At 41.8% G+C, this 21,286-nt stretch overlaps 1 protein-coding gene and 1 long non-coding RNA gene across 8 annotated transcripts in view; one reads left to right on the forward strand and one right to left on the reverse strand.

The window, feature by feature from the left end:
- Positions 1 to 14,236: 14,236 nt before the first annotated feature.
- The window catches only part of SIDT1 (SID1 transmembrane family member 1), an 86,795-nt gene continuing 79,745 nt past the window's right edge, over positions 14,237 to 21,286 (reverse strand). For all 7 annotated transcript variants that reach the window (XM_037745440.1, XM_017547750.2, XM_017547749.2 and 4 more), the window contains 4 exons: positions 20,236 to 20,341; positions 20,037 to 20,147; positions 17,559 to 17,672; positions 14,237 to 16,159 (listed from right to left, as the gene is read on the reverse strand). In XM_037745440.1, the coding sequence (XP_037601368.1) occupies positions 16,097 to 16,159; positions 17,559 to 17,672; positions 20,037 to 20,147; positions 20,236 to 20,341 (394 nt within the window). In that variant the 3' untranslated portion in view covers positions 14,237 to 16,096. The remainder of the gene's footprint in view (positions 16,160 to 17,558; positions 17,673 to 20,036; positions 20,148 to 20,235; positions 20,342 to 21,286) is intronic.
- On the forward strand, positions 16,141 to 20,520 carry LOC119474005. Its single transcript, XR_005203287.1, has 2 exons — positions 16,141 to 16,253; positions 19,692 to 20,520. It is a non-coding gene; the product is annotated as an uncharacterized LOC119474005 (long non-coding RNA).

Here is a 21,286-nt window from a genome sequence, read left to right on the forward strand (position 1 = left end):
TCTGCCTCCCAGGTTCAAGCAGTTCTCGGGCCTCAGCTTCTTGAGTAGCTGGGATTACAGGTGTGCACTACCACACCCGGCTAATTTTTGTATTTTTAGTAGAGACAGGGTTTCACCATTTTTGCCAGGCCAGTCGTGAACTCCCAACATCAGGTGATCCACCCACCTTGGCCTCCCAAAGTGCTGGAAATACAGGTGTGAGCCACTGCTCCTGGCCCCCCCGCTTTTTTTTTTTTTTTTTTTTAAATTCTAAAAAGCTTCCTAAGGGTTGGTCAGAGCAGTTAACTCCAGTGAATACCCCTTTTTTAAGACTCAGCAGAAGGGTCAGTTGTGCCTCTTTTACTGTTCTTAAACTCTCCTGTCTTTTTCTGCTGCCAACTAAGCAGCCTCTTAGGGACAAAAAAAAAATGTATTTTTTCTTGCTTACAAAGCAAGAACAACCTGTATTTTTTTCCTTCAAAATGGTCTTGGGGAAGAATAGAAGAGCTTCATGAATAAGTTACTTAAACAAGACAACAGATAAACACAGTAGTTAAAGCTTTTTATTGAGGAAAAAATGCAGCATTTATGACTTGCTTTTTAATTCTCTTAACTGAATTCTAAGCTGCAACATTCAAGTTTTTCTTTGTACTGGAAAGGTCCAATCTGCTAATTTCAAGGAGGGCAGTTTTCCATGTGTTTGGCTATTCATTTTCCCTCTCCCCCTCTGTCTTTATCACTGTCTTATCGCTCTCTCTCATGCACACACGCACACACGCACACACACTCACTCACTCACTCACTCTGCGGTGGCTGTTGAGTTCCGAAGGACTGGGGACTGCTAGACACAATGGAAAGTAAGGTAACAGGCTAAGGAGAAGCTCAGTTTGAACACTGCAATGCAAAGGCCTCAAAGCCTGTGACTTTCAAGTATTTCTGTGCATTAATTGCATTTTCCTGCTTAGCTGTGTTCAGACATAGTATTTGCATTTCTCAGAGCTTTCATTCCAACAAGATAACATTTTGATCTTGAAAGAGTCTCAATAAGGCTTACTTGACCATATAAGGAAAAATGTGACCATCTGTGAATAATTGGCTCCTGCTTATGTGTAGCTCTAATTATTTTACAGACATATGTATGTATATATAAGAGTTCAGTTCGTAAATGCACTCAATTCTGAAAGTGTTCAGACCATGGTACCCTTATTTGATTTAAAAGCATGAATAGATGAGATTTACTAGCAGTATTAAGTATTTGATAATTAGAGCTACATGATTTTTGGGAAGAAATTTGTCGTATCTAGTGTTAATCTGGATATAATTTTGGTAAAGGGATGGCAGAAAACGTAGTCAATTTTGGTTATAATAAATGTAACCATTCTTGGCTTGCTAACGTATGAATATGGAAAGTAAAACCATTTTTAACTTCTAGAAATACACCAAGTTATGTCTGAGTCATGAGAGTCATTGATGAAATCATTTCTCTGTCTCTTTTTTAGCATTATTGATCACAGAATCAGTTATAAAAAGTGGTTGATGCCTTTCAACATTTAACAATAACTTTTAATGGAGGGAAACAGTATGGATTCTCTTCATGTGTAAGTGTTTAATGTGTCAGTCGTAGATGAAAGGAATCAGTTTGATGTTGTTTCTTTTTTTTTTTTTTGGAAAATACAAGTTGCTATGGGATGTCTTATATGTTGTTTTATGCCAGTTCAGGAAATTTATTTTTATTTTAAGACCTTTTGGGGTACCAGAGATGGCACCTTTTTTCTAGGTAAGGTGTGGGAATTCCTCAGTGGTCTTGCTTCATAAATTTAACATATGAGAACTGGGGAAAGAGAAAGGAGGGGTTGTTCTTTTGCAGCATTTCCAGTCACATATCAGGGGTATACTGAACTGCAACGAAGATTAACTTTTAAAAATTAGCCTTCTTAAAATACAAAATAAGTATTTTAAAGAAAATTTATTTGCCTCGCTCTTGCCTTCTAACATTAGCCATTTCACGGAGAGACTAAAACATATGCCAAAAAATGTGGAAGCACATTTTAATGAGAGTAAAATTTAAAATTTTTGGGAAAGGGTAAAATCTTATTAATATGCATCTTCTTAGCGTTAGCTTCTTTTTGATATGTAGGCACTTAGGTTCTTCCATCTGCTCCATGTCAAATAGGGCTCAGGGCAGCTGGTCATTTCCTTAGCGGATGATTACTCCTTTGCCTTGAAACATTTATTGGGCCCACCATGTATGATAAAAAAGTGTGTAGTAGTGAGTCATACTCCCAAATCTGTTATTCTCAAGTCTTGGCTTTGGAAATCATGATGCCTCCTGTTCTCTTTAGGATAACAAGAATTTCTGGAAACAAAATTAGTTCTGAATTGATTTAATATATTTCAGTGTGCCATATTGCTCTGCCCCTTGATTTGGTTGGCCTTTTTTTTTTCCCATGGAGGAATGAAAGGGCAAAGGTAGTACCAAAATGGAACAGCTTTGGAGTGATATCTTTAGGAGCCTGGAAGCCATTTTTGTAATTCTGTTGTCTGTATAAATGCTGCCTTTGCCTGGAGGTTGTGCACCTGTGGCTGTACATCCAGAGGGCAATGGTAATAGCCAACAACCAGACAAACTAGTGAAGTTAATCTGTGAGGGACAATTTTATGATACCTATATGCAAATTAAAGGCAGAAGTTAGTTTCTTCTCAAGATGCCTTTTTGGCTGAAAGTTACCATTTTTCTTTCCCCAGGGTTTGACAGAAAAGGGCCTTTTTTGTATTTAACTATATTCTGTCTGCATTCTATTCTTCCTGTGTAGGTTTCTACTAGAGCCTGTGGAGGGGGTACACTAAATTTAGATTGAGGCAGTCCCCGCCGGAAAGAAGCGTGAGGACCTTATTGGACACAGAGCTTCTAGGTCTTTCCACCTGTAACCTCTACCCTGTTCCTGCACTTTACCTGAAACTGTGCCTCTGGTCTTTAGACCAGCTATTGGAACATATCACTCACCCACTCTGTTATAGCAAAGGGCCAGCTGGGATGGTACATGCTGTGTAATTAGACACCTTCTCGACAAGTACAGCTGATGTTTCTCACTGTTGCCTTATCATTCTCTGAGCCATCTTTGATGTTGATTTGTAAAAAAACAAAAAAACAAACAAAAAAACCCCCCAAACTTAGTAGCAAAACTCCTGTTAAACTTGGAGCTCTTATGTGATGGTCATTTAACATCCTTATTTCTAGATTTACACAGACTGTGTCAAATGTAATCCTTTTCTGGCACATGTGTTTGGTCAGATGCTTCATAAACATGAGCCAACTTGGGTTGTAAATATTGGGCATAATATCCAAATTGGGATAATTTTGGATGACTGCATAATCCTGTCATTAGAGATTTCATAAGATAGAAGATAACTATTTGTAATTTAACACATATTTTAAAAAGATGAAATTTAATTTTTTTTCCTCAGTTGCGTATACAGCTATACACCATACTATGTCATAGGAACTTAAAGTTAGATGCATCTAAATCCCTTCACTTTTCTGAGACTTCTCTGCGCTCCCACCCCTGAAGTCTTCAAATCATTTTTAATCTGTGAAGTCACTGAGGTACTGGGCTTGACGACAGTGGTAATCTTTAAGGGGAGTTGAACTGTTGATCTTCCAAGAAGAAGGGGACCAGATAGTGTTAAGATGCTGCAGTTGTGTTACTGTGAAGAGGAGATTCGCTTCCACTTTCAGCAGGCTATATATATATATACACACATATATAGATATATTTTCACTTTGGTAAAAAAAAAAAGTTGAAAAGTCTGAGGAGAACATAATAACCTTCACAAATTATTTATAGATATACTGGGTGAGAAGCTTACTGTAAGGCAGTCACCAGAAAACTAATTTTAGTGCTTTCAATAGTGTAATATTTGTATCTATTACCATGGCTGCAGTGTCTGCTGCGCATTGTGTCCTATTACTGTAAACCACCTGGTTTATAATTCTTATGGAAACTGATTTGTTTTGTAATGGAATCCAGAGCAGAGATGTATAATATGATCAGGATTGTCCTGCAGTTGTAAATAAGAATAGGTCCTCTTTATTTTGACATCTTTTTACAAATGCATTGTATTAGGGTGTGAATATTCTGAACCATCCTCTTGTTTAAAGTTTGGAAATTTTTATTGTTAAATGTAACATTTTAATGGTTGTAATAATTATTTGTATAGATATGAATATAGTATTTTATTTAAGAAAATAAACTTTGCATTTTTGCATCGTAAATTCTGTCTTCCCTGATGATTGCATGTGCCACTTGAAACCTGCATTAAAGTGGCTTATCTTGCACACTGAAGTCTTCTGTTCAAATTATCTTTAAATTTTGCTGTAACATCTGAAAATAATGCCATGACATATTTGCCATAGGGATTGTGTTCCTGATTAACGAGTGGACCTCAAATTATAATTAGGACCAGAACTGTATTGTTAGAACAAACTGTGTACCTCCATACTCATAAAAGGTAAAATTAGAATTTCAGATCTGAAAGAGTATTTCAAAATGATCCATTTAAACTCTCTCTGCTTATTTTATAGTGGAAGAAACTGAAGCACAGAACTTTGAGACAAGAGTGAGATCTTTCAATATAGCTACCTACATCACCTAGCAAAACTCACATTCATGAAGCCTGGAGGCAAAAAAATTGCAGAGGAACTTGTACAGTATAAAGTGATGTAAAGTTTAAATGCTTATACATCAGACAATTTATTGTTTGGGCTACCCAACAGTTGTGGTAAAAATGATAAATTAAGGAAATGATAAACTCAAAATTCAGGATAATGGCTACTTCTTAGAAAAGGATGAAGGGGGATGATATCGAGGAGGGAGGAGTACTTAAAAGTATTGTTATATTCTACCTCATTGGGTAGCAGATGCTCAGGTGTTGATCACATTTATGCCTGAAGTCTTTGTCTTATGAATGTCTAAAATATATCCTAATGTTTTAAAAGGTAAAATGGCCAGGCGCGGTAGCTCACACCTGTAATCCCAGCACTTTGGGAGGCTGAACCAGGTGGATCACTTGATGTCAGGAGTTCGAGACCAGCCCGGCCAACATGGTGAAACCCCATCTCTACTAAAAATACAAATATTAGCTGCGCGTGGTGGCAGGTGCCTATAATCCCAGCTACTCAGGAGGCTGAGGCAGGACAATGGCTTGAACCTGGGAGGCGGAGGTTACAGTGAGCCAAGATTGCACCACTGCACTCCAGCCCTGGGCAACAGAGTGAGACTCTGTCTCAAAATAAATAAATAAAAATAAAAGGTAAAATGAGGACCTTAGACATCACTTTCACATGTACTCCAGGAAATTAAAGCTCACAATACTTTCCTTGACCTACCTTCTTGGGACTTCAGATTAGAAGTCAGTATTCTGACTGTGAAGGGCTAACTTGCTACTATTGTATGCCAGCTCCCATTTAGATGTTATGGATGGAACATACATTTTGATTATACAAGTAGCCCTAATGTGCCACAAAAGACATATAAATCACAAAGATGCAAATACTGTGCTTAAATTTGATCTCCCTAAAGTTATAGTGTAGTTTTTGGAATTAACAGCAATTGCAAAAACTGCAATTACTTTTGCGCCAACGGAATACTTTAAAATTTTATTAGCTTTCCACTTAGATGTTTGAAGGAAAATGAGAAAATAATTTTAACAACTTTTTTTTTTTTTTTTTTTTTTTTTTTTTTTTTAGACAGAGTCTCTGTGACCCAGCCTGGAGTAATGTGCAATCTCGGCTCACTACGACCTCCGCCTCCCAGGTCCAAGCAATTCTACCTCAGCCTCCTGAGTAGCTGGGACTACAGGTGTGTGCCATCACGCCCAGCTAAATTTTTGTATTTCTAGTAGAGATGGAGTTTTGCCATGTTGCCCAGGCTGATCTCAAACTCCTGGCCTCAAGTGATCTGCCTGCCTTGACCTCCCAAAGTGCTGGGATTACAGGCCTGAGCCACCATGCCCAGCCAATTTTAATAACTTAAATCTCTTTAAAAAACTATCCAAGGGATTTTTCACTTTCAGGTAGTCACCCAGGCTGGAGTGCAGTGGTGTGATCATAGCTCACTGCAACCTCAAACTCCTGGGCTCAAGGGATATTTCTGCCTCAGCCACTCGTGTAGCTGGGACTACAGGTGTGTACCACCTGCCCAGCTAATTTTTAAATTTTTGTAGAGGCAGGATCTCACTGTTTCTCAGGCTGATCTTGAACTCCTGGGTTCAAATGATCCTCCCTTCTAGCCTCCTAAAGTGTTGGGATTACAGGTGTGAGCCAACACAGAGTCATTCTTTAGAAAAGGAAAAGGCAAGGCACTATTTTCTGTGTTCCTCCGGTTACCTGGCTGTGATTCTGGGAAAGTGGCATAGCTTCTTTGTGTCTTTTTACTTCTCATTCTTACCTGTTTATTGTTATTATTACCTGTCCTGCATATGTCTCAGGGCTATGGTTAAGGACAAATGAGGTTTTAAATGTATTTTCCATGCCCATCCTCATTTCCACCTTCCTTGCATGTGTGACTGAAATGCAGCCTCCACTAGAATATATTTTGTTGGTCAGGGTCAACAGCTCCTTTGCCCTTTTCTTCCTGTGAGAGATTAAGATGATGCTAATTTGCTTCCTAGATAAGGTCAGAATTCAGGTACGTTGGTTAACTTGTATCAGTGTGCTACTTAATTTTTCACGTGATCAAAGAAGCTACAGATTTTGGGGAAGATACTAACATCCAGCTTTTAACTAACTTTCTGCTGTGTGGGTCTGATTGGAGGTGTTTTCTTACATTGCTTAATCCCATTCAGATATATGGTTTGGAAAAAGGCTACAGCCTGATTGTAGTTGTGTAGAACTTACTGGTTTGTGAAGGTTTCTGGGAATTCATTGTTTAATTAGGTTATATCCCTTTAAAAAAAAAAAAATGCTGCAGGCCGGACACAGTGGCTCACACCTGCAATCCCAGCACTTTGGGAGGCTAGGTCAGGCGGATCACGAGGTCAAGAGATCGAGACCATCCTGGCCAACATAGTGAAACCCCGTCTCTACTAAAAATACAAAAATTATCTGGGTGTGGTGGCCTGAGCCTATAGTCCCAGCTACTCGAGAGGCTGAGGTAGTAGAATTGCTTGAACCCAGGAGGCAGAGGTTGCAGTGAGTCGAGATAGCGCAACTACACTCCAACTTGGTGACAGGGCGAGACTCCGTCTCAAAAAAAAAAAAAATGTTACAATGAAGTGATGTGCAAATTCATTTTAAATACTTTTATTTTTTTGAGACAGAGTCTCACTCTGTTGTCCAGGCTGGAGTGCAGTGGTGCGACCTCAACTCTCTGTAACCTCCGACTCCTGGGTTCAAGCAATTCTCCTGCCTCAGCCTCCTGAGTAGCTGGGATTACAGGCATGTGCCAACCCACTGAGCTAATTTTTGTATTTTTAGTAGAGATGGGGTTTCACCATGTTGGCCAGGGTGGGTTCAAACTCCTGACCTCAAATGATGTGCTGTCCTTGCCCTCCCAAAGTGCTGGGATTACAGGCATGAGCCACTGCGCCCAGCCCACTTTAAATATATATATTTTTAAAGCCCAATAGACAGCTTAGTACAGAAGATGAAACAGGAGTACATTAGCATGTCAGAATTTCAAACCAAGTCCTATTGCTTTTTTTGTCTTATTTCTGGACAAACTTAGAAATATTTATCACCATTATCATTATACCCTAAATGAAGAAATACCATTTTCCAGTTCAGTTCAGCTAGTTTTGTCTAAAGTTTTTAAATTTTTGGGGGGAAGAAAACTTAAAGTAGCTATGATGAAACCACTACCTTTTGGAGGAGAGAGCTGGGTCCAGAGACCAAGAATAAAAAGTTTTGACCACTGTGGGAGTTGTAGATTCTGCCCAATCCATGGGGCTAGCATGGATTGCTAGAGACGGGTTTTTTTTGTAGAGATGGGGTCTTGCTATGTTATCCAGGCTGGTCTCAAATTCCTGGCCTCAAGTGGTCCTCCTGCCTTGGCCTCCCCAAGTGCTGGGATTGTAGGCATAAGCCAACACACTGGGCTACTGAATGTTATTTAGAAAATAAAAAACCCACTACATTCCTGTGATTTCTCTCCATTTTAAATTTTGTTTTTGAAACAACAGGCTCCCAGTGGTAACCTGAGGCTTTATGCTACATATATTTTAATTTAAAATAAATCTTTGGGTCTATAGTGCTTTGCCAAGTACAATCATTGAATTTATAAAAAAGACTTTGGTTCTTAACTTTACAAGCTTAGAAACCAAAGCCATAGTCCTTATATAAATCCAGCTGTTCTGGTTTAGAGGGCCAAAATGCTCCACAGCCATGGTTTTATGGGTTGGCTTTCCCAAGGCACAATGAGTTTCATTGTTACTCGGGTTTATCTATCAGGCATATGTCTTCCGTATTTTGAAAAATGCTTTCCTTTTTGTTAATACCTTCAATGGTTATATAATTCTAGGCCTCTGTTTTGCAAATATAGGTACACACAAAAATAAAAGGTGAATCTTCATTGCACCACAGTCTGTTGTCCTTTTCCCTGTTCTTAGGACCTGAGCCGTTCATTCCTATTAGTCCAGGTTTCTCCACCATTCACTTCACCTAGTGAGCAGTGACTTCTCCAAGTTTCAGTTTCTCTGGGAAATGGGGCTAATGGTTACAGTTTTTATATACACAACCACATCTAATCCTGAAAACCTCACCTTCTCAGGGAGGTTTTCAGGATTAGAAGTGGTTGTGTATATAAAACCCTTAGCAGAGTAATCAATGATGAATGTTGGCTTTTTTTTTTTTAATTTTTTTATTTTATGAGATGGAGCCTCACTCTGTCCCCTAGGCTGGAGTGCAGTAGGGCGATCTCAGCTCACTATAGCCTCTGCCTCCTGGGTTCAAACAATTCTTCTGCCTCAGACTCCCTAGTAGCTGGAATTATAGATGCATGCCACCACGCCCAGCTAATTTTTTTGTATTTTTAGTAGAGACAAGGTTTCACCATATTGGCCAGGCTGGTCTCAAACTCCTGACCTTAGCTGATCCACCTGCATCAGCCTCCCAAAGTGCTGGGACTACAGGCATGGGCCACTGCGCTGGGCCATAATTTTTGTATTATTAGTAGAGACGGGGTTTTGCCATGTTGGCCAGGCTGGTCTTGAAATCCTAGCCTCAAGTGATTCACCCGCCTTGGCCTCCCAAAGTGTTGGGATTACAGGGGTCAGCCACCACACCCAGCCACATGTTGGCTGTTTTGATCATCAGTTATGCCAACCTTAATGTTCTATGAATAGAAGTTGGAAGGTAGAAATTGAGGACATAAGTTTCCAATAGTAAGATCCCACTAAGAGGGCAGGCTGAAAGCTTCAGTCCCATACTTGTCCTTTAGCACAGTGAGGTTGTTGCAACCTCTCAGGAAGAGTTAGGCAGAAAGAGCTGTTTTTGTTTCTTCAAGGAGGGAATAAAATAATCCCCACTCCAATTATCCTTCTCTCTAGATCTCTGTTTTCTGCTGGGATTAAAACTGGGACTTTCATTTTTTCTTATGAAAAATTTGAGGTCATCAGTTACATCATCCCACGTATTTTTCTGATTTGTCTCCTTTTACCAGTTATTCGCCTTCTCTAGGCATGACAGTCCAGGCTGTAGGCATCATCCAACAGGCCGTAAGCTTCCCTCTTAGTCCCAGTATGATATTTTACAATTCTGCCTGTAGTTAGTAGTCGCTGTAGTCTCAGCTCAGTGGACCCCAAGGCTTGCTTTCTTTTTACTTTCAGTTTGCTTAAAAACAAGATCAAACCCACACATGTACCACATCAAAAGTTTATTTCTCCTCCCTTAGTCCCCCATCCCCAAACCATTTTACAGATGCTAAAATGGCCTCTGCAGGCTCCATGCATCCTGTGTGTCATCAACACTACTGCCCAATGCTTTTCATGAAGTTAGGTAATTTTCTTTTCCTTCTAGCTTACCTCTTAACTTCCATTACTCAAAGCAGCAGCTGTCTTTCCCTGTATGTCCCAATCCAGTCTCATTTACCTTCTTGTTTAAAGCCACCTTCCACCTTCGTGGCTTTTATGGATGGTTCAGGCTAAAATCTTATGTGTTCCCTTCCCACTTAGGCTTTCAGAAATCACTAACTGCTTAACCCTGACCTGCAACTGAGTCTCCATTTGGTCTTCCAGATTTACATTATTCTTGCCGCATCTCAGTTTTCCTTTTCCTGAATGTTCCATCCACATAATTGTTACAAGGTTTTAGCCTTTGAAAGTCAACTGGAAATGCTCAGACTTGTTTGGAGGAATCTCAGCAAGAAGCTTATTTCTTCAAAGTCACCCTTCCCTGAGAACCAGCATCCTTCTCTGACACCAGATCCTGAGCAGGGTCTCCCCTAATTACTTGATTTCTGTGTTTGGTTTTGTAGTAGAACCGGGAACCATAGACAGAGAAAGCCTGAACCTCCCTGAAGAGGTCTCTTAGGTAGGCCTCCAGAACCAAGTATGCTCTCGAGGAATTTGTTTTGTTTTGTTTTGTTTTAGAGATGGGGTTTCACCATGTTGGCCAGGATGGTCTCGATCTCTTGACCTCTTGATTCACCCACCTCAGCCTCCCAAAGTGCTGGGATTACAGGCGTGAGCCACCGCACCCCGCCTACTCTCGAGGAATTTGGTTATGAGGGAGATGCTGTCAGCAATTAGGGCTTTACATCTAAGCATAAATATTGCTGACAATTACTTGGATTTTTTTCCTGTTGTGCACCTAATGGTAAGATTCTTATAAGGATGTTCTCTTCTTGTAGCTTTTTGCCTGATTATCATAAACAAAGTACAATCATGTGTTTTTTTCTTGCCCATCTTCCCTAATGGACAGTAGAGCATATGCTGGAAGGGATGTGTGCATTTCATTCATGGTTGTGCCCAGTTTCTCACAGCGCCTAGCCCAAATGTCCCATGACTATTTACTAAAGCTGTATTTCTGATTTCTCTAAGTGAACAGAGATGTGTTGAGAGAATAAAGGGGAAAGCATCCCCTAAAAATCTTATTACTTCTCAAGGTGTCCCATGTTGAGATAAAAGCAGAGTAAACCTCATGCCTGAATATGTCCTGTTTCCTGTTTTCCCTGGTACCAGGGAGCTTTGTCAAAGGCTCAGGTAAGCAATTTAATGCTAACTGTAAAATGCAAACCCACCTCTTTCTGGGATGGTAATGTTGCAGCACTCTAACAGACATAGCATTTGATTTATTTTGGACAATATTCTGCTTAAAGGACCTAGAGTCTTTTTTTTTTTTTTTTTTTTTGAGACTGTTGCTGGGGCTGGAGTGCAGTGCAGCTGGGATTACAGGTGCCCACCACCATGCCCAGTAGAGACAGGGTTTCACTATGTTGGCCAGACTGGTCTCAAACTCCTGACCTCATGATCCGCCTGCCTCAGCCTCCCAAAGTCTGGGATTACAGGTGTAAGCCACTGCACCTTGCCTAGAGTCTTAATTCACACACAAAATCAAGGCTTAAATATAAAGCAGGGGTCCGGGAGCAAGCCATGGTGAGGTTGCATATCAGATTTCTCTTGCCCTGACTTAAAAATCTTTCACTGTTTAAATCTATTGATTTCTAAAACATAACTATAATGCTGGAACAGGAGATGGGACCCCCAGCTTTTATTTAGCACTTGACTGAAATGTAACATAGACTTCAGTCTCTTTTATATTAAATAAATGTCAGCTATTGTTCATCTCCAGTGAAATGAATAAATCTTAGATGACAAGGACTTCAAGGTAGACAAAAGGAGGCAAGATAGAGCTAAGGAATTAAAAAAATTTTAAGAGTTCAGGGAAAATGATAAAATATCTTAATCTAGAGATATTTAAGAAGGGATCTTTTCCCTAAAACTAGGGGAGCTAAGGGTACTTCTTCATGAACCACAGTAGCCATCTAGTCTTGTTTGTGCTACAGTAAGAATAGCAAGACATGCTTCAGGAAAGTTGTACAGTGCAAACAGCCCCCCACTGCCTCGGAGTTCATTGAGTAGGGGTCTCTTTTTACAGAGGAGACCCAAGCTGAATCTCTCTTGCTCTGGTGTTCTAGAAACTCAGTGGTGAAGGCTGATCTGTGACTTTTCCCCAGATTCCTTGAATTCATGAGTGTTAAGGCCTAAGATTTAACATGCAGTTAACCTTGTTAACAAAGGTGCCTTCATATTGAGGAGACATTAAAGCTTAGCTACACAAATATACTTTGTCTCCTCCAGTGCTTTAAAAAACAAACAAACAAACAAACAAACAAACAAACAAACAAAAACTACTACAAGCTGGGCAGAATCATAGTAAAGAAGCATTTTCCATTGCTTCAAGCAGAGCAAGTAGAATCTCAACCAATAGTAGTTCTCCTTAGTTTCACTAGGGACATTAGATTCGTAGTGGTTCATTTCAAACCCAGGCTTCCCCTTTCAGGGACTGTTTTGTCACCTGCAGGCTGAAGCGTTCTCAGCTGAAGATGCAAGGTTGTCCTACAGAACATTTGGTAATCAGGGTGGGAAGGGAGGGAAACATTTGCATGTGGCATTCTCTGAAACAAGGTTGTAATAGCTACTTGAGAGAGAACCTAGGTTTTCCTTGAGATTCCCAGGCAGAGTCAGCAGTGATGAGGTGTCACATTATGAACAGCCAGGCTTTCCACTTGGCCCTAGCTTTGGTAGCATTTTTTAAAAAAAATCTGAGTTGGAATAAGGATATTCAGGGCCAGAGTCAGGGAAATGATGCCACAAAGGACAAGGAGGGGAGTAGGGATGGGAGGAGGCTGAGCAGCTGTGGGCAGCGTCTCTGAAGGTGAAGTGACCTCCCAACCTGTTCAGGGCCTCCTGGGGCTGAGGACAGGAAATGGAACGGTTGTTTTAATGAAGAGCCCTGGAGGAGAGAGATCCCAGCCTGGCTGACAGATCCAGTCTTGCCCTTCCTCCCTGTGGGATTCAGGAGGGTAAGCTGAGGGTCCTCTCTGCGTGAGGACCGCTCCTGGTGCCCCGCACACCTCCACCTCTGCCATTCTCATGTAGAATCATGGAGGTGTGCCAGCAGAGGATCCGAGAGTTTCAGCCACTTATCCAAGGGCAAACAGCAATTAGGTGGACTCCAGGATCTTTCACAGATTGTACTGTTTCTTCTGTGAATAGTGTTTATCTTTGTTCCTCCCCTTTCCCTGAGTTTTGGATAGAGAGGCTATCACCCAGATCGAGGAGGATCTGGGTGTTTGATTTACCAACACGCATTTTGTGACCCCACAGAACCTTCTGGTGGGTGCCTGGAGTTCCAAAGAGAGCAGCTGCCATTTTCTTTGCCCGATGAGCTGGCTCGGTGACCTCCTTCAGTCATGGAAAGTCCCTTCCCCAGTTAGACTCTAGCTTTCCTCTGGCTGCTCCTGCTGCTAAAATAAAACCGGGCGAATCCCTCAGTAATGCGTGGAGCATGAAGAGGTGGGGCTGCTTCTCCGGCTTCTGTCAGAGGTGTGAAGAGGTCATTTTCTGTGCACACAGCTTTGCTCCTCTGGCTGCCGCATCTCCGTCCCGCTCCAGCTGAACTGCTCTTACTACTTCTGTGCTTACTTTGCCAAGAGCCTCTTCATATTGACTGTTTTTCTCCAGGGACACTCCTGTTGAACTCGGCTTTGGGCATCACTCTTCCTTTCTCTTTTAAAGAGTGAAGTCCGTGAACCCAGGCAAGAGTCAGCACAGACGCTGTACTACAGAAACGGCTCGCTAAGCTCTTTAAGGCCCCCGTGCTCCCCTCCACCCCAGCACTTGTGTAAATCCCACAGATGCAGCTGAATGACTTTACGTCCTCCAACTGTGAGACAGGCGCTGTGGAAAGAATTAGCAACACGTACCCTTGGAACTGATATTTGTAAAAACAAGCTTGATCTGGATTTTCGGTACTGTTGCAGAGAACAAAACTAACCACAGTGAGTTTGTAGCACAAGACAGACGTGATCAGAAAACAGCGAAGGCTCCAGCAGCACGGTCCACCCTTTCCTCCAGCGCCCTCTCCCCATTTCCACTCACATTTTCCCAAACAAGCTACCAAACAGGTTATGCCTCTTAAGTGTCACTTCAGCCACAGGGCGACTTGAATGGATTGCACTGTTCACATTTCCTCCCTTGGTCTTTTGTGGATTAGAAACCATAGTGTGTTAAGATAAAGAAATTAGGTCAAAGCAGCCATAAACAGGTTCAAATCTTTATTTTTATTTTTTAAGAGATGGGGGTCTCACTCTAGTCCAAGCTGGAGTGCAGGGGCACAATCATAGTTCACTGCAGCCTCAATCTCCTGAGCTCAAGTGATCCTCCAGCCTCAGCTTCCCAAAGTGTTGGGATTACAGGCGTGAGCCATTGTGCCCTGCCAAATTTTTTTTACATGTTGCATTAACACCACCATTTAATTGGTGGCCTTCATATGGTCTATGGAAGCCAACACTTCTTAAAGAATAAAGAATAATAGAAGACTAAGTACACATTTAGGGACTTTAAAAAAAAATCACAAAATATTTTGTTGAAAGCATCTTCATGTTTTTAAAATCAGGAAAAGCTTGCTGTTCAAACTTCTAAAATGGGTTTTTGAACACAGTGCAAACAGTTTAGAGAAAGAATAATAATTAAAAAAAATGCCAGATCCATTTTTTCTAACGAGTGATCAGGAAAGCAGAGGCGAGAGGTGACTTTAATTTCACAAGCAAATATACACCCATGTGCACATTTATACATCCGTTTTCTGATTACATCATACTACAGGCAACAAGGGGGCCTGGCCAATACTGGACTTCTCAGACACAGAGCTGCCAGACAGCGCGAGTGGAACCTGGATACTGAGTTTTCCAACACCTTACTGGGGAGAGAATGAGAGTCAGGTGCAGCTGAGAGACAATACTAAATGAGCGGTGCTTTTTGCAAGAAGAGGGGACGAGGACAATATCTTCATCCTGAGAGCTGGTTCTGAGAACTTCAGGGAGGAAGTCCAGAGCCCTGATCTACATAAAATGACAGATGACGGACTTGCTGTGGAGGACTCCTGCAGTAGTGTTCCTGGTTAGAATACTGATTTCTTCCCCAAAGGTGATGTGGGCACAGAGCTGAGCTGTGTGAATGGGAGGGCTGAGTAAGCACTGCTCGCTCTGCTGAATTTGCTGTGGCAGCCCAAGCCCTTACCATGAGGCCTGTCTGCCTGCTGCTGCTGTTACCAGTCTCTTAGTATGGTTAGTCATTTCTCTTGTTCCTGCTGCTGTTAAAAGGGCTTTTCCTGTTTCTCCTGCCTTGAAGCTGGCCAGACATCTGTGGAGTGACAGGCCCTTTCCAAGAAGGCAGAGCCAGTGTGATGAGATCCACACAGGTCAGTGAGATGAAGACACGAAGGAATATATAAGCACCCAGGCCTTGGTCCCAGTGACAGTTACTTGGTAAGAGCAATGTGTGACAAACCCCACTCCTGAACCCTTCTGATGGCATTGCAAACCTGGGGAAACATACAGTTTCTTCTGGGAGGTGACTAGCTGGTGCCACTAGAACATCTATCCCAGTAGGGCCTGGGGTCACCTCCCCATCATATTCTAAAGAATCACATACTCCTGCTGGAGCAGCAGGTGTTGCAGAGGTGTGAAGGGGGCCAAGTCAGTCTCTGGGCAGGAAATCCAAGCTGCTGGCCTTTCTGGGCAGGGTGACAACTGGAGGGAAGAGTGCAGCAGCATTCTGCCATTGCTGGCAAGTCTCCGTGAGGGTGGGAGGGACCCCAGGATGGCGAGTTGACTTGGATGCAGCATCTGTCCCTGTCGCACTCAGAGCTGCAGATGGAAGGGGCAAGTGTTTCTCAGCTCCTCATGTTTGCGTCTGTCCTCAACATGGCTCCCCTTCTGCCTCCCTTCTTGCAGGTGTAAATCTCCTGCAGCCCCTCTCCTTCCTGTGTGAACACAGAGTTGGCTCTACAGGGGGCGAGTGGAGCGTCTGGCAGTGGTTACTTTGCTGCAGTCACTGTGATTTTGGTGAAACAGCACCAAGATTGATCGCTCCCTCCTCTCCTGTTAATGTTGGAGGTTCAGAAGACAGGGATCTGGTCTCTCCGAACCACATCAAGGTCATCATCCAAAGTTAACAAAACCTGAAATGAGAGGGACGGAGGAATGAAAGGAATGGACAGTCACTGTTACACTTAGTCCCTGTTTTCTCTCGGAGACGTCCACAGACTGGAAACTGTGAGTTCCCTCATGCCTTCTGCAGCTCTCTGCAATGCCTTGCTCTTAATAGGCATTTATCATAATTATACAATTCATTTGTCAATTAATTCAAATATTTGTGAAGCTATTCCAGTTGCTATGGAGATAGAGTTTGGAATGAGAGAGAAAATTCCTTATTCTCCATGCAGCTTACATTCTAAAGAGGGCTTTAGAGATGAAACAAATACATAAGTAAAATGTAGCACTTTAGATAGTAATAAGTGCTAAGGATAAAAGTTAAATAAGGGAGGAAATATAGGAAGCTTCAGGTGTGGGGAGGTAAAAAATTTTGATAGGGTAGCCTGGGAAGTCATTACTTAGAAGGGAACATTTAGGTCAAGACTTAAAGGGCATGAAGTCCTGTTGGATAGAGTATTGCTATATAGAAATGCACCCTCCTCTATTTCTAGTTCCCTCGACCACTGTCCCCGCGTGGAACCTTTAGTTCCCCTTTTGTTGTTTCTGTCTCTCTCAAGAAAGTGATGATCACAAGTAAAAGCCATAAGGAATGTTCATACGGATTGGTTAAGCTTCCCAAAGTGGCCACTAGGGGGTAGCCCTGCTCCACTCTTGAAGTTACACGGCAGGCCTGAGCCTGCTTAGCGTGGAGCTGGGGAGTCAAGTAGGGTTGTCAATTGAACCTGCCTGCAGGCACACGGACTTCTAATTGGGAAACTTCAAAGTTAGAATTAAAGGATGAAACTGTAATCCAGGGTTGATATAAATACGCATGGTTTCTGAGAAAGGGCTGGGGCAAAAAAATATACAAACTACAGGGAGATTTGGGACAGACTGGTCAGAAGGCAGCAGAGGCATGGCTGCTATCCCAGGCCACTTAAGGAATCTGTAACATATTTGTGAAATATTCAGGGACACTGGAGGAGGAGGAGGAGGAGGAGGAGGAGGAGGAGGAGGAATGTGAGTATGGCATGAGAAGGAATAACCCAATGTTATCAGAATTGCTAAAAGTCATTCCTGGGGAAATTCTGGGCACGTGGGTCTAATAACCAATTCAGGACAAATGTGCTGTGCAAATGTGCTGTGCAACTTTTGTCCTTCTGTGTCTAAAGATACGGAAGAGTAAAGAAAAACTGAAGATCTAACCAAAGGATACAAAATTTTAGAAAGAAATAAGATGGTCTGTACATTGAATTACAAGGAGGAATTGGAAAGAAAAATTAGAGAGGAATATAAAAAAAGGTTATAAGGAAGAGCAGCAGAAGAAAATGAGAGTACAAGATGTAAACAGAGAAGGTAGTCACAAAAAGATAGATATGAACTCACCAAGAATGAGAAAAACAGAGCAGTAGCAGAGAGGAAGTGCCAGATGTCATGGTCATCGAAGAAATCCAGCAGAATACACTCGCGATTCTTCTCCCGGGATTCAGCCGGGGTTCCCTGGAGGAAAGTGAGGCAGGGCATGGGCAAGATTCCCACAGTTCAACTGTTCAGAGCTGAGCATCTGAAAGCTACAAAAACGCAACTAGTTGTCTAGTTCAAAAAGTTAGCTTCCAAGAAAACATACATCCACACAAAAACCTGTACACAAAGACCTCAAAAGCACAGGCAACCCAAACAAAAATAGAGAAATGAAATTACATCAAGCTACGAAGCTTCTGCACAGCAAAGGAAATGACCAACAAAGTGAAGAGACAACCCACAGAATGGGAGAAAATATTTACAAACTATCCGTCTGACAAAAAATTAATAACCAGGATAGATAAGGAGCTCAAACAACTCTAAGGGAAAAAATCTAATTTAAAAATGGGCAAAAGATATGAATAGACATTTCTCAAAAGAAGTCATACAAATGACAAACAGGCATATGAAAAGGTTAATTGATCATCAGAGAAATGCAAATCAAAAGTACAATGAGATATCACCTCACCCCTATTAAAAAGGCTTGTATCAAAAAGACAGGCAGTAACAGATGCTGGCGAGGATGTGGAGGAAAGAGAACCTCACCCACTGTGGTGGGAATGTAAATTAGTACAGCCACCGTGGGGAACAGTTTGGAAGTTCCTTAAAAAACTAAAAATTGAGCTACAGCCAGGTGCGGTGGTTAGGCCTGTAATCCCAGCATTTTGGGAGGCCAAGGTGGGTGGATCGCCTAAGGTCAGGAGTTTGAGACCAGCCTGGCCAACATGGTGAAACCCTGTCCCTACTAAAAATACAAAAAACATTAGCTGGGCATGGTGGCGGGCGCATGTAATCCCAACTACTCAGGAGGCTGAGGCAGGAGAATCACTTGAACCTGGGAGGTGTTGCAGTGAGCCGAGATCATGCCATTGCCCTCCAGCCTGGGTGACAGAGTGAGACTCCGCCTCAAGAAAAAAAAAAAAGAAAAAAAAAAAAAAAAAAAAAAAGAAAGAAAGAAAGAAAAGAAAAAGAAATAGAACTACCATATGATCCAGCAATTCTACTACTTGATATATATCCAGAAGAAAGAAATCAGTCAAAGAGATATCTGCACTCCCATGTTCATTGCATAGCATTGTTCACAATAGGCAAAATATGGAATCAATCTAAATGGCCATCAACAGAAGTATGGACAAAGACAATATGATACACATATCTACATAGACAATGTACATATACATACATACACACACAATAAAAAAGAATAAAATCCTGCCATTTGCAGCAACACCTATGGAACGTGGGGCCATTATATTAAGTGAACTAGGTGAAGTGCAGAAAGACAAACATTGCATGTTCTCACTCATATGAGGGAGCTAGAAAAGTGGATCTCATGAAGACAAAGAACAGCTCGGTAGTTACCAGGTCCGGGAAGGGTAGTGGGGAGAGGGAGATGAGGGGAAAACAAAAGAATATACATGTATTTATTACATGTGCTGCCGAAGCGAGCACAAGAATATGCATGTATTTATTATCACTGAACTGCACACTACAATGGTAACAATGGTAAATTTTATATGTATATTTTACCTCAAGAAAAAAAACTTGTACACAAATATTCACAGCAGCATCATTCATTCATAAAGACATAAAAATAGAAACAATCCAAATGTCCATCAACTGATGAGCAGGTGGGTAAAATGCAGCATATCAGTACAGTGGATTATTATTCAGCAACGACTAGACAGGAAGTACTATGTATGTCACAACGTGCTTGAACCTAGCACACATAAGGGAAAGAAGCCAGACATGAAGGCCACATATGATGTGATTCCATTATATGAAATATCTGGAATAAGCAAATACGCAGAGACAAAAGGTAGATTTAGCAGTTGCTTAGGGCTAAGGAGTCAGGGAGAAGTGAGGAGTGACTGCTAATGCTATCAGGTTTCTTTCCAGAGTGACAGAAGTGTTCCAAAATCTATTGTGGTGACGGTTGTGGTGGAATGCTAAGACTTCTTCCTGTTCTGTGCCTCAGATATACCACTAATTTCCTAGGCCTGGGCTCTGCTGTCTATGGACTGGACATAATGACACTCCCGCTTGGGTATTTGTTGATGGATGGAGATGATGAGAAAGTTGCCAAGATGAACTCAAAGCTTTCGACCACGTTAAGCATCCACTGGGACCAGCATCCAGTGCTTACAGATTTATGAAGTGCCATCCTGAGAATGATAACCACATGCGGTTATTGTGCATTTATGTGTGGCTATTAAAAACCATCCCTTGTAAAGAAAACTTTCATTTTAGACACTGTGAAAACACGTTAAGAGAGAGGTAGAAAGGCCAAAACGGCAAATTGGAGAGAGGAGTTCTTCTTGGAATAGCAAACTAGCCCCTTACCTCCCAGCTGCTGAGATTCTGGAAGAAAAAGTACAGGGCGGCAGCCCACATCACAGCGGTGGCCACGATGCAGACAAGCGGCACTGGGAGGACCTTCTCGGAGCTGCGGAGCTGTCGGGAGAGACCAGATGCGGCCTCGCAGGATCCCGCCTGCGCCAGCCGGAGGGCCGAGGCAGCCACTTCCGGCGCCCGCTCTTACCTTCATGATGATGTAAAAGGCCAGGTACAGCAACAGGTTACAGATGAAGATGCCCAGCATGTAGGAAGCAAAGTCCCTGGGGCGGTATATCAATCCGAAAAGGGCGCTGCGGGCGTGGGAGAAATGTGGGCAGCCGTGAAGGTGGGTTTGTAACACTATTGGCCTTTCCAATGCCCCAGCCCCTTGAAGGGGAAGGGGCAGGTTCTTTTTTTTTTTTAAAACAAAAACTTTTATTTTTAGTTAACTTCACTTTTTTTAAACTCTTACCTCGTGATGCAACAGATTTTTTTAAAAAAATACTTTAACATGTAAATTTTTTTTTTTTTTTTTTAAAGAGTTGGGGTCTCACTCCCTCACTCAGGCTGGGGTGCAGTGGTGCGACCACGGCTCGCTGCAATCTCCACCTCCTGGACTCAAGTGATCCTTTCACTTCAGCCTGTCTGGTAGCCGGGACTACAGATACATACCACCACTTCCAGCTAACTTTTGACATTTTTTTTTTTTTTTTTGTAAAGGCAGGGTCTTGCTATGTTGCCCAGCCTGGTGTTGGATTCATGGCCTCAAGCCATCCTGTTGCCTCAGCCTCCCAAAGCCCTGGGATTACGGCTGTAAGCCATAGTGTCTTGCCTATATAAATAACTTCCAATTTATTACACTTTCTTCCAAGCATCCATTTCTAACAACCATGTAAAGTTTCCATAATTGAATTAATGTAAACGCTCATCTTTCCTCTTTTGTTAACGTGTTTCCCCACATCCTTCAGTTTTTCACTATTATAAGAAACACTACAATGAATAAATGAATACTTTCAGACATTGCGCTTATCTTTTTTTCATTTAAGATTAGTTCCTTAGAATAGAAGCAAAATTATCTCCGTAATTGGCTTGACACACATTGCCAAATTTTTGCTAGCTGTCCATGGTTTTCAAATTAATGCTACAGTTAATTTTGGTTGGAGTTAGCTTTAATTTTGTTACAAATTTCTATTCAGTTATAACGTCCTTTATTACATAATTCTTCCTTATCTCCTTGTTTTGAAATGGTTTTTAAT

Source organism: Cebus imitator, unplaced genomic scaffold (genome assembly GCF_001604975.1).
Source record: "Cebus imitator isolate Cc_AM_T3 unplaced genomic scaffold, Cebus_imitator-1.0 Scaffold201, whole genome shotgun sequence".
NCBI classification, from domain to species: domain Eukaryota; kingdom Metazoa; phylum Chordata; class Mammalia; order Primates; family Cebidae; genus Cebus; species Cebus imitator.